We start from the raw sequence: 12,431 nt of genomic DNA, 5'->3' as shown, positions 1-12,431 counted from the left end.
CGCCTGTAATCCCAGCACTTTGGGAGGCCAAGGCAGGTAGATCACTTGAGGTCAGGAGTTCGAGACCAGCCTGGCCCACGTGGCGCAACCCCATGTCTACTAAAAGTACAAAAATTAGCCAGACACAGGTGACAGGTGCCTGTAATCCCAGCTATTCAGGAGGCTGAGGCAGGAGAATCACTTGAACCCGGGAGGTGGAGGTTGCGGTGAGCCGAGATCACGCCACTGCACTCCAGCCTGGGCGACAGAGCAAGACTCTGTCTCAAAAAAACAAAAAAACAAAAACAAAAGCAAAACTACAAATACTCAAAATGTTACCAAAAAATAGACAACCTTGCTTAGAGAAGTAGATAAACCAAAATCCAGATTGTTGTGGTCACTATGAATGAGTATTACATTTATTTCTGAAGTTCTTAGGTAAACAAAAGGATCCTGTGGTCCATCCACATCATCTGATGGAAGAAAGAAGGCCAGGGTTTCAGGAGGAGAAACTTGTTGGGGACTAGGATTTGAAAGGAATTTATTATGTGGCTTCTTTTAACCAGTGGCTCCCAACCCTGGTACATTGGAATCACCGGGCAGCTTCAACCAGCCCAATTAAGTTACAGTCTGTGGGCCTGGGACCCAGGTGTGAATACTGCTAGGAAATTTTCCCAGGTGAGTCCAATGTGCCTCAGGTGCAAACCACTACTGTGCACAGATTTAGCTTACAGCATGCTTTGCCCCCTGGCTGCATATTGAACTCACCTTTGGATCTTTAACAATCATTCAAGCTGAGCCTATACCCAGAGATGCTGACTCAGTTGACCTGGGCGTCAGGATTTTGTAAAGGTCCCCAAATGATTGTCATGTGTAGCCAAGGTTGACAACTACTGGGTTAGATGCTCTTAACTTTAGGTCCTTGGACTGGCTAGAAGCCTAGGACCCCCTGAGACTGTGTGCAAACTCGTCTATGCCTGTGCAGTTCCTGGGGTGAGGGTTCCTAACTATCTTCAGATTCCCTGAGCTCTCGGTGAGCCTGAGACCTGTTGAGAAGCAGTGCTTCTGGGTAATCTCCGAAGTTCCTCTTCGTCATTCATTACCGTCCTTCTCCCAGTCCCTCTCTCTCGACAGTGGTTTTTTATGCCTCAGAACTGTAAAAAATAATGTTGTTCTACTGTGCACAGAACTCACAACTTACAAATGGCTTGGGTTGCACTCATCCATTTGTAAATCAGGTGTTTAAGACTAGGAACACACTTCCCCCAGAGGAACATGATTATAAATGAGGGTTGTTTGCAAATGAAATATAAGAGGTAACAGTATTATTACAGACACATAATATTTCAGATATGTGGTGGGTTCAGTAGGTTTTTGTGCGCTATATTCGGAAGGAAATCCACCTCAATTCCCAGCACACAGTAGGCGCTCAGTAAGAGCTTGCTGGTTGACTAATGAGTGCGCAAAGGTGGACTGTGTGTGCTGACTCCTGAGGGGCGGGTTGAAGTCTGAAGGAATACAGGGGACAGAACAAGGAGGGGATTAGGGAGCAAGGGAGGGTCAGCTTCTCTGCCAGGCCCGGGCTGCCTCAGCCCTGGTACTGCAGAGTTCACCTTGTGCCTGCCAACTTAGGATGAAGGGGTGTTGCCCAGCCACATTACCACCCCTACGTGGAGCTGGCAGCCAAGGGCAGAGGTTGTGGGAGACACCTGGGCCCCCTACCCCGTGCTGTTGAGCCGTTGCTTACATCTCATGATACTTACATCGTTATGTTATTACCTGTGGCCTGCAGGTAGCACCATCTGGCTGGAGGGGGGCACCCCACCCATGGAAGCCCTTCAGGTGAGTTTCTCCGGTGTCTGCCTGGGCGCCAGCTGATCTGAGATGCCGCAGTAAGTGTTGGGGGCTCTGAGGGTTCCGCCTCCAGGGTCACTCTACCCATGGCAGCCCTCCTCCGGCCCACCCCAGGCCTGGTCAGTACAGGTGCCTGTCCTGGTACCAGAGCTCAGTGCAGAGGCAGGGTCTGGGGACAGGCTGTGAGGGCTGGCGAACTTGCCCCTCCCCACCCCCAGGTGCTGTCCCTCAGCTCCACTGCTGTTGGGAGTGAAAGTCCAATAGAATGTTTGATTTTTTTTTAAGTGAGCGTGTATATTTATTGTAGAAAGATTGGGAAATACAAAAGTAAACTATAAAAAAGGGAATGAAAATTACTCTGAATTCTGTCCTCAAAATGAGATTAACATCTTCGGGTATTTCTTTCTAGTTTTTTTTCCTGTGACTTTACACACACACACACACACACGCACACACACACTACATATGTACACGTGTGTATTTTTAAAATCAGATTTGGATGCTGACATGCTTCATTATACTTTTGTATTTAAAATTCTTCCGTTTCCTAAGCAGCCTCACAGTGTGGTTTGTAATGATTGTCTAGGAGTCCATCACATGCATATGTTATTTATCTAACAAATGCCCAGGACAATCGCATCATTGTGTCCAGTGTTTGCTGTTATACATAATACTAAAGAGGAATTTTTGTGGCATCTCTCGTGATTTCCTTAATTCTATAATTTTTAGAACTAAAGGCTTTCTTACTCAGATCCCTCTGTAAGGCTGGAGCCTTGCTCATTTGGTCACTTTATGCCTCAGTTTCCCCAATTTGAGTGGCTGTTGGGATGCTCTGAGGGTGATTGAAATGATACATTGTTAAATGTTAGTACCTCTGTCTGTTGAAAATGTGCACTCCCCATCCACGAGTGTGTTTCCCTGCCTTCTCGGTCCTGTCTGTGCCACCACCCAGCCCCTCTGCCCCTGCCCACTGCCCTGCTTGGCATCCGGGCCGGACTCTGGGCAGAAAGGCCCAGAAGCAGCTGAGAGCGGCAACAGCGGAACTGGAGCTGCGAGGACAGGTTCAGCAGAGTGCAGGGATTTAAAAACCGGAGTTTCTTAGAGCTAAAAATGTTTATTTCTTATGGTTCACAGATAGGGCAGCAATGGGTGGGTCCGACTTAGGGATCCCACCTCTCACTGCAACTTTTCTTCCTCTGTAGATAGCGGAGGACACCCTCCAAACGCTGGTTCCCCACTGCCCTGCACCTTCCAGCCCCAGAAGGATCTTCCTGGATGCCAACGTGAAGGAAAGCTACTGCCCCCTAGTGCCCCACACCATGTACTGCCTGCCCCTGTGGCCGGGCATCAACCTGGTGCTCCTGACCAGGGTAGGACAGCCCCTCACCCTGCCCTGGTGATGCTTGGGGCTGGCACGGCTTCCCCGGGGCAGCTCCGTTCACTCGCCTCTCGGCCCTTTCCCTCAGAGCTCCAGCGCGCCCCTGGCCCTGGTCCTGTCCCAGCTGATGGATGGCTTTGCCATGCTGGAGAAGAAGCTGAAGGAAGGGCCGGAGGCTGGGGCCTCCCTGCGCTCCCAGCCCCTTGTGGGAGACCTGCGCCAGAGGATGGACAAGTTTGTCAAGAATCGAGGGGCACAGGAGATTCAGGTGAGACCCAAGTTCCAGTCCTCCCCACCTGAGGAAGGGGCAGGGCTGGCAGCAGGGTCCATCGGGTCCACTGCAGCTGAGGGGCCAGCAGGCCTGGGTTCCTGTCCAGGCTGCACCTCCACCGGGCCTACGGTCCTTGTTTTCCCTATTATGAAAAGATAACGAAAACTTAGCTGCTTTTTAGGTTTTCAGAATCTTTTTGTGTGTGTTTGGCAGAACATGAATTACAATTCCCCTTTTTTACGTGTGGAAACTAAGGCTTAGGTAAGTTTTAGCTTGGCCAAGATTATGCGGCTCGTGAGCAGTGGAGCCAGAGCCTGGATGCGGTGAGCAAGTGCAGGCCAGGAATCCGCCCGTCACGGGCTTCCTCCTGCAGCGGGGCCATGCACCCGGGCTCGCAGGGCAACACGGGGATGTGCAGGTCATGGCCCCACCCTACCCGCAGCAAGCTTAGGGCCCAGGTGGGGAGCTGAGACCAGGAGACACACGAGAATGTGTAGAAACAGGCCGTAGAAACAGGCCGTCACCCCATGCTCTGACAAAGCCCAGATCAGGGCCTGGACAGCAGTGGGGTGGGTGGGGGTTGACACTGGATTTAAGCAGTGGCGGTGCCTGGGTGTTTGAGGAGCTGGGACCCATTGTGGCTGGAGTGCCTGTCAGTCTGAAGGCTGCAGGATTGGCTGGAGGAGGCAGAGCAAGCAGCTGATGCCCCAGACCCAGGTTCCTCTTCACGGAGGCAGAGGCAGTGCCGCATCCCGCAGTGCCTCAGGGCATCCTAAGGAGCACTTTCATTAGAACACCAAGTTCTTCTGCTTTATAGAGATCCTGTGAGGCCACCCCCTGCATGGCTACCCCATGCCCACCCCATGCCCTCCCAGCTCCTGCAGCAGCACCTTCTCTGCACACCCCAGCCCCTGCCCTATGTGTGACCCCCGACCCTGAGGGGCTGGCCTGGTCACTGTGAGGGCGCTACTGTACGTGCCTGTGCCCATCAGACAGTGAGCCCCTGGAAACTGCCCTTTAAAGAAACACTGCTGAGTGACCAGAACATGGCACACTGAAGTCTGTAGGGGGCTGGTGGGGCCTGCCAGGGTAGCCTGCATTGGCCAGATGGGCAGATTTGTCTGGGGGCCCTGTGCCCTCTCAGAGCCTGATCTGGGAAAGACTTTGGCCTGGACCTCACTGGAAACATGGTGGGGACGCAAACCTGCCACCTGTCTTCCTTACAGAGCACCTGGCTGGAGTTTAAGGCCAAGGCTTTCTCCAAAAGTGAGCCCGGATCCTCCTCTGAGTAAGTGGTGGGCCTCAGGACAAGGGGTGGGTCATGTGCCCAGGCAGACTGTTCCCTGGGAGACCGCATCTCCTCCACCACTGCACATCGTTTATCATCAAAATAATTTCAAAAAAGGAGATTTCTTCCCACATATGTGGCACACCATGTAGAGAAGCTGGGAAGCTCCTTCCTATTGCCTGATCAGCTGTGGCTGCTCCCTTAGGTCTTTCCATCTGTCTGTCCCAGGTGCAGGAGCAGGGTGGTCCACCTAGGAATGAGGGGCTTCCCAGGTCGGTCCATCCTGAGTGCAGGAGCAGGGTGGTCCACACGGGGCAAGGGGCTCCCCTAGGTCTGTCTGTCCTCGGTGCAGGAACAGGGAGGTCCACATGGGGTGAGGGGCTCGCTAGGTCTGTCTGTCCGTCCTGGGTGCAGGAGTCAGTTGGTCCACATGGGGAGAGGGGTTCTCCTAGGTCTGTCCTGGGTACAGGAGTGGGGTGGTCCACATAGGGGCAAGAGCTTCTCCAGGTACAGGAGTGGGGTGGTCCACATGGGGTGAGGGGCTCCCCTAGGTCTGTCTGTCTGTCCTGCAGGAATGGGGTGGTCCACATAGGGGCAAGAGGTTCTACAGGTCTGTCTGTTGTGGGTGTAGGAGTGCAGTGGTCCACACGGGATGAGGGGTTTTCCTAGGTCTGTGTCTGTCCTGGGTACAGGAGTGGGGTGGTCCACACAGGGGCGAGGGGCTCCCCTAGGTCTGTCTGTCCTGGGTGCAGGAAAAGGGAGGTCCGCATGGGGCAAGGGGCTCTCCTAGGTCTGTCTGTCTGTCTGTCTCTCCTGAGTACAAGAGCAGGTTGATCTACACGGGGCGAGGGAGTCCCCAGGTCTCTCTGTCCTGGGTGCAGGAACGAGGTGGTCCACATGGGGCGAGGGGCTCCCCTACGTCCCTTCTGCTGTGATGCTCTCCTCTCTCATGCCCAGGCTGCTCCAGGCATGTGGGAAGCTGAAGCGGCAGCTCTGCGCCATCTACCGGCTGAACTTCCTGACCACAGCCCCCAACAGGGGAGGCCCACACCTGCCTCAGCACCTGCAGGACCAAGTGCAGAGGCTCATGCGGTAAGTGAAGTGCGGCCCCCTGGATGGCAAGGGCAGGGTCTGGGGCCCGTACTTCCTCCATGCAGCCCGAGCTTCCCTCGGCAGGGAGAAGCTGACAGACTGGAAGGACTTCTTGCTGGTGAAGAGCAGGAGGAACACCACCATGGTGTCATATCCTGACGCCGGGGCTCCAGCCAGCCCAACAAGCCTCTCGAGTCTTCTGCCTCCACACCTGCTCCCTAGAAGGACTGCGGGCCCCAGGGAAGGGGAATGTATTTTCCACCCCTCAGCTGCTCACCACCTCTCTGAAGGAAAACAATAGGACATAGTGACCCGTGTGCCTTGTCTATAGGAACATTCCAAGCTGAAATTACAGGAATTCCTCCTGTCCCAAAGTTAATTCACAAAAGCCATAAAGACTCTTTATGTCAGTGTTGCCAGCTGGCAAAATGGTAATAGGTATTCCACAAGGGGTGGAGACGGGGTGGGTTCCTGTGGTCCAGTTGGGTTGAAAGGGCCATGTCCTTCTTAGATCATCACAGTGGACAGTGGCATGTAAAAGCTCCGAGAAGGCCTACAGTAAATGTTTATCCCTGTTTCAAAAACCATTCCTAAGACTGTTTGACCCTTTTATTATGGAACACTGATTTCATTGAATACTGATTTTCCATGGAACTTGATGTAAAACAGCTTTTCCCGTATCATCTCTGAAGTGTCCAGCCCTCAGTCTCCTGAGGCAGGCCCTCAGTGGGCAGGTGAAAGGATACCACAGGGCCTCTTTAGCCACCAGCTGCTGCCCTTCCATGGATATCTCTTCCCCTCCCAAATGGGAGCCTTCCAGACTCACATGATGAAGTGTAAGGGTTTAGCAAGGTCACAGTGAGGTGCATAGGTTGGGCGGTCAGCTGGGCTCACTCATGAACCAAGTGGCTGTGCTCACATTCCAGCCTCATGCGTGTCTGACTTAAATTCATCCCTCATGAAAGCGATGAACTGTGAGCAAACCATGTTCCTGTAGGGCCAGAACTGCCCATGTCAACTGTGCAAGCGTTGAGGATCTTACAGCTTTTCAAGGCCTGGGGAGCTGGGAGGTAGTGGGGATCTGAGGAAGCAAGGATACAGGGGGCTTGGCTGAAATGGAAGCTACTGGAGAGAAGCAGTCCTGGCCCTCCTGCCACCATGACTGGGCACAGCTGGAAGCCCAGGGCGAGGACAGAGGCAGGTCATCCCTAGCTCCTGGCTTGGTAAGCACCTTAACTCAGACCTTCACCTACCTAGAAGACTTCCCAGGCTTGGTGCACTTCATCTATGTGGACCGCACAACCGGGCAGATGGTGGCGCCTTCCCTCAACTGCAATGAAAAGACCTCGTCGGAGTTGGGCAAGGGGCCGCTGGCTGCCTTTGTCAAAACCAAGGTAACTATTCGGGCCCAGGGTGGGGATGGGTGGGCCTTAGCCAATATTGGGCAGTCCCTCCTGGTGTGATCCACATACCTGGGGCTAGCAGAGTGCGCTGGGCAGCAGGCCGGAAGAGGCAATGGCCAGTGCCGGTTAAATAAATGCTCGACAAGTATTTGTTGAATAAGCTAGAATGGAGAGAACGGCAAGGTACATCAATTGGGCATCAGAACTTAAAACAAGGTGATTTCTGTTAGGGAAGCATTCCCTGGAAATTCTTTTATTCTCCTTACTTAACTGACTGGTTTTCATGGCAAAGTTGTATTTTTGGTAGGGGGAGGACCCCTGCCACTGTCCAAAAAAACTGTGTGTGTGTGTGTGTGTGTGTGTGTGTTCTTTATTTTTTGGGGGGAGGTGGTGGGGGGCAAGTAAAGTGTATTCTAATGTTTAAAACAAGATAGGAAGATGGGAAGTTGGGTGGCAGAGGCATGTGTTGGAAGCCCAGCCCCATCTCCCACCACTTACGTGGTTTTGAGCAGTACTTAGCCCAAGTGTCAGTTTCCTCATCCGTAGAAGGAAAAAATAGTGCTATTTATGTCACAGAGTTATGAAGATTACATGAGAGGATGCGTGTCAAATATTTAGCATAGCATGTGGTACAAAATGCAGATACAGTTCATTCAGTACTTACTGGCAGCATCGTCATCACCATCTTCGTCCTTGCCCCTCATTCTGGAGACAGTCAGGGTTATCTTGGTACGTTTCTTTTTGTTGGTTTTCTGTGCAGTTTGTTGTGGTTGAGATCACTCTGTATGTGCAACTTTGTTACCATGTTTTCACTTCACATTATATCAGATGCATTTCCTCATGCCATTAATTCTTTATAGACATGATTTTTAGCAGCTCCGTAATAGTCCATCATGTGAATGTAACATAATTTATTGAACCATTTCCCTGATGTTTAGACATACAGATTATTTCAAGGCTTTTGCTGTTATAAATAATTCTGCAGTATACACCTTACATACATCTGTGTCCCCATCTCTGATTACGTCCCCAATATGGATTCCTAGAAATGGAATTACTAAGTCAGATGGGAGGAATGTTTTTAAGGTTATTAATGGATGTTGTCAAATTACTTTCCTGAAAAGTATAATCAATCCATGGCAGATTTAATTAGTAATTGCACAGTGATGCAGTTTGGAGCAGATCGCCTGTCCCTCCGGCTAAGGGTGGAGGAGCGGGCTCCTCGAGTCTTTTCCCAGCCCTGAGAGGTGGGAGAGAGCCCACTGTCCCTACTGCCTTCCCTGGGGCACTTCGCTGGCAACATTGGTGACAGTCCCTGCGTCAGACAGGAGGACATTCCCAGGGGAGCTAAGGCGTGTGGTTTCTCAGGCCCTGTGTTTCCATCTGACCCCTTGGTGAGCTCTGATTTGGACTTCACCCCTGGCTCAGGACATCCTACGGGGTCACTCACCTGGACCATCATCAGTTCCCAGCCTGAAGGGCACTAGGATGGATTCAGGAGACCACACCTTGTTCTCCTGTGTTAATTAATGATGTCCCTGGCTATGGCTATTTTCTGGCCTGAATGATCATTTCACTAATTTATTTATTTTAATATTATTTTTTTTGAGACAGGGTCTCACTTTGTCACCCAGGCTAGAGTGCAGTGGCACAAGCACAGCTCACTGCAGCCTCAATCTCCTGGGCTCAAGCGATCCTCTCGCCTCAGCCCCCCAAGTAGCTGGGACTACAGGTGTGTGCTACCACACCCGGCTAATTGTTGTGTGTTTTTTGTAGAGATGAGGTTTTGCTGTGTTACCCAGGATGGTCTTGAACTCCTGAGCTCAAGCAATCCACCTACCTCAGCCTCCAAAGTGCTAGGATTATAGGCATAAGCCACCACACCAGCCCAGTTCACTAATGTATGGCTTATGTGTATAGTAAAGTTACACAAAGCTTTTTTACATATATTTTGCCCCCACACTAACTGGAGGGTAGTCCATCCGTCCAATAATGATTTATTGTTGAGCCTTCTGCTCTGGGCCAAGGCAGTGCCCAGGTACTAGGAGAGGCCCCTGGCACTCACGGAGTTTCTCATCTGCGCACTTTCCTTCCTTCAGAGGTGAGAGCTGCCCGGGCAGACCAACGCTGAGAGAGTGGTGCTCCTCACTCTCCTCTTTTCCCCAGGTCTGGTCTCTGATCCAGCTGGCGCGCAGATACCTGCAGAAGGGCTACACCACACTGCTGTTCCAGGAGGGGGATTTCTACTGCTCCTACTTCCTGTGGTTCGAGAATGACATGGTAGGTGAGGCTGAGTCCCTGGGCCAGGACAGTCTGCACACACTTCCCACTCTGAAACTCTTGGATTCATTTCTTCTGAATTGTTGTCTGTCTGTCTCATCTTCTCTTCTTGTTGCTGGTAAGCCCAGCAGGTTGGGACCCAGAGCTCAGAGGTCACAATTTCACGTGGGCATTTAACTGCTTTGTGAGCCCTCTGCCCAGCTGTCTGGCAAACTCTTGCCATTGTCCACGTGGCATCCAGGCACACATGTGAGCAGATAGGCACACGCCCCACTGTGGGAAACGCGACTCAGATCATACACTTTGTCGCTGGTGCTTCCATGTCGTCAGCATCACATGCCAAGCATAGCACACGGTCATCCCTGTGGCATGGGCCCCTGAACTCAACAGCATAGGCCCTGCTTGAAGCAGTGAGCCAGGCCACCCAAGGAGACCCTGGCCTCCTGGCCCTACCTGCTTCTTCTGGGCCTCACTGTTACTGCAGAGTAGGCTCCGGTGAGGGGAACTTACTGTCTGTGGCCACCTGCCCCTCTCCTCCTGTCTCTCCCTCCTCTCTGTCTCTTGCCGTTCTTTGCTTTCCTCCTGTCTCTCTTTTATTTGCATCTCGTTTGTCACCAGGAATGGTTGTTCCAGCTCTCAGGAGCATTCCTCCTCCCTCGCAGCCCTTGGTCTCTGGGTCCCTGAACTACTGTGCCTTCCCCTGCACCCACCCTGCACTCTCTTTGTTCACTGAGGGTGACAGCCATCCCTTTCCATAGGGCAGGGTGGTTACTGGCGCCCTCTGCCGCTGTTCTCTCAGTCATCCCTCACAGCCTTGTGCGGTGGCTGGGGCAGGGATCCCTGACCCCATTGTACAGATGGAGACACGACGATCTAGAGATCAGACGCCATGGCCAGGGCCACCGAGGTTGTTAAGTGAGGAAGCCGCAGCCCAACCTCTGCTCCCCCAGCCTGCAGGCTCCCAGCGTTCCTCTGTGCCCCTGGAAGTGCCCAGGACTTGTGTACAACAGAAGTACTAGAAAATTCCTGTGACTTTTACCTTCACTTCTAGGGAGGGACAGGAGTCTGTGTGCTTGGGTGGCCCTGTGGGGTAATACAGTGAGGCAGAGCTGTGAGCTGGAGAGGCCAGGTTTGAATGTCAGCCACACAGCCCAGCTGGTGCCACGGGGGCAGCCCTGCACACTGCAGAGTCCACTCCCCCTGCATGGCAGGCCACGGTGCCCACACAAGCATCAGCTAATCGCCATGTTCATGCCTGGCACACAGGGCACGTCCAGCAGATCTTAATTCCCTTCCCACCTTATCCCACGCTGGGAATTCCCAGTTCTTTCAAAGCAGAGGCTTAGGCCTTTTGTGAATGCTCTGCTCTTCAAGACCCTGAATGACAGCCCTGCAGGTTGCCCTCCTGAGCATGTGTGTGGCCTGTGCAGGTCTAGGTATTGATGGGAATGAGAGCTACCCTGCCGGCCCTTGGAACTTTGTATACTTTGTCTCTAATGTTCATAAGGCGACTGTTGTTATTCTGACTTCAAAGATGAAAAACCAAGGTCCAAGCATTTTCCCAAGCACCCAGCACACAAGGCAGAGCCAAGCCAGGCTGCAAGCCCGGTGCGTCTGACTCAGGCCCGTGTGCTCCCCCGACACCCACTGCCTCCCTGTCCTCCTTCCTCAGGGGTACAAACTCCAGATGATCGAGGTGCCCGTCCTCTCCGACGACTCAGTGCCTATTGGCATGCTGGGAGGAGACTACTACAGGTGACGGCGCGTCGGGAGCCGCTGGGGACAGACGCTCCTGTGTGGGTGATAAGTACTCGCCTCTGCCGGGAGCGGCTTCTGCTTCAGCAGTGCCCTACCCCGGACCCAGAAATCCATACTGGGAATACCTTCCCAGCTGGGCCTGTGTGCAGTGAGGGAGGATGGGTGTGGAGGGCACTTCTGTGTTCCTACCACCTTCCTGCTGGCATGTTCTTGGCAGCACGGGAAACGTCTGCGCCTGGCCCAGAACATCCCCACTGCTGCCTCGTAGCCAGGATGGCACTGTTAGGTCAGTGAGGAACAGGAGCAGGTGTCAAGGCCCACGTGCAGGGGCCTAGTGAGATGACCGAGGACATGGGCATTTGCTCGCGAGGGCCCAGAGAGGCCTCTGGCACTGGAGGAGGGCAACAGCCTCGCTCCTGAATCCTATCCTCCCTTTCCTCCCCAGGAAGCTCCTGCGCTACTACAGCAAGAACCGCCCGGCCGAGGCTGTCAGGTGCTACGAGCTGCTGGCCCTGCACCTGTCTGTCATCCCCACTGACCTGCTGGTGCAGCAGGCCGGCCAGCTGGCCCGGCGCCTCTGGGAGGCCTCCCGTATCCCCCTGCTCTAGGCCAAGGTGGCTGCAGTCTGCCTTTGCACCCCGTCCTCCAGCTGCTCTTGCTTGCCACTGTTCCCCATGGCAAGAGCCTGCTGTCTGCAGTAGCCGTCCTGAGGATGGGGCAGAGTGCCCAGGGTGGCCCCAGGGTTTCTAAAACCCACCTAGACCACCCTCCACGTGGGATATGTGCAAGGCCCCAGATCCTTCTCTCTGGAGGAAGAGGGAAACCCAGGGGTCCGGTTTGTCTTCGTAAAACAAAAGTGGCAGCAGCTCCTCTTCCAGAGCTGCCTCTGCCTTATCCTGGGAGATGGGGAGGGAGCCCACCCGGCAAGCTCTCTCCTACCCCAGGTAAAAGGTGCTCCTTTGCCTGGGTCTGAATTCCAGCCCTGCCACTTCCTCTCTGCATCTCCCAGAAAGTTTCTTCTGTTCCTCACATTTAAAGCAATGGCACCTCCCTCTCAGGGTGGTGTGAGGATTACCCAATGCGGTAGGTGCTCAATAAATGTTGGTCATTGTTATCACTGAAGCTCAA

At 53.3% G+C, this 12,431-nt stretch overlaps 1 protein-coding gene across 5 annotated transcripts in view; it reads left to right on the top strand.

Moving 5' to 3' along the window:
* Nucleotides 1-12,431, top strand: part of HPS1 (HPS1 biogenesis of lysosomal organelles complex 3 subunit 1) — a 30,418-nt gene extending 17,987 nt beyond the window's left edge. For 3 of the 5 annotated variants that reach the window (XM_007963784.3, XM_007963786.3, XM_007963790.3), the window contains exons 11-20: nt 1,772-1,821; nt 3,036-3,203; nt 3,300-3,479; nt 4,709-4,770; nt 5,728-5,862; nt 5,947-6,012; nt 7,112-7,256; nt 9,432-9,545; nt 11,218-11,300; nt 11,749-12,431. In XM_007963784.3, the coding sequence (XP_007961975.2) occupies nt 1,772-1,821; nt 3,036-3,203; nt 3,300-3,479; nt 4,709-4,770; nt 5,728-5,862; nt 5,947-6,012; nt 7,112-7,256; nt 9,432-9,545; nt 11,218-11,300; nt 11,749-11,911 (1,166 nt within the window). In that variant the 3' untranslated portion in view covers nt 11,912-12,431. Of the gene's footprint in view, nt 1-1,771; nt 1,822-3,035; nt 3,204-3,299; nt 3,480-4,708; nt 4,771-5,727; nt 5,863-5,946; nt 6,013-7,111; nt 7,257-9,431; nt 9,546-11,217; nt 11,342-11,748 lie in introns of all 5 variants that reach the window. The other 2 variants (XM_038009424.2, XM_007963792.3) reach the window with 2 other exon arrangements.

Source organism: Chlorocebus sabaeus, chromosome 9 (assembly GCF_047675955.1).
Source record: "Chlorocebus sabaeus isolate Y175 chromosome 9, mChlSab1.0.hap1, whole genome shotgun sequence".
NCBI lineage: Eukaryota > Metazoa > Chordata > Mammalia > Primates > Cercopithecidae > Chlorocebus > Chlorocebus sabaeus.
Note: the sequence above shows the minus strand (reverse complement) of the source record. Positions and strands in the feature narration are given on the sequence as shown.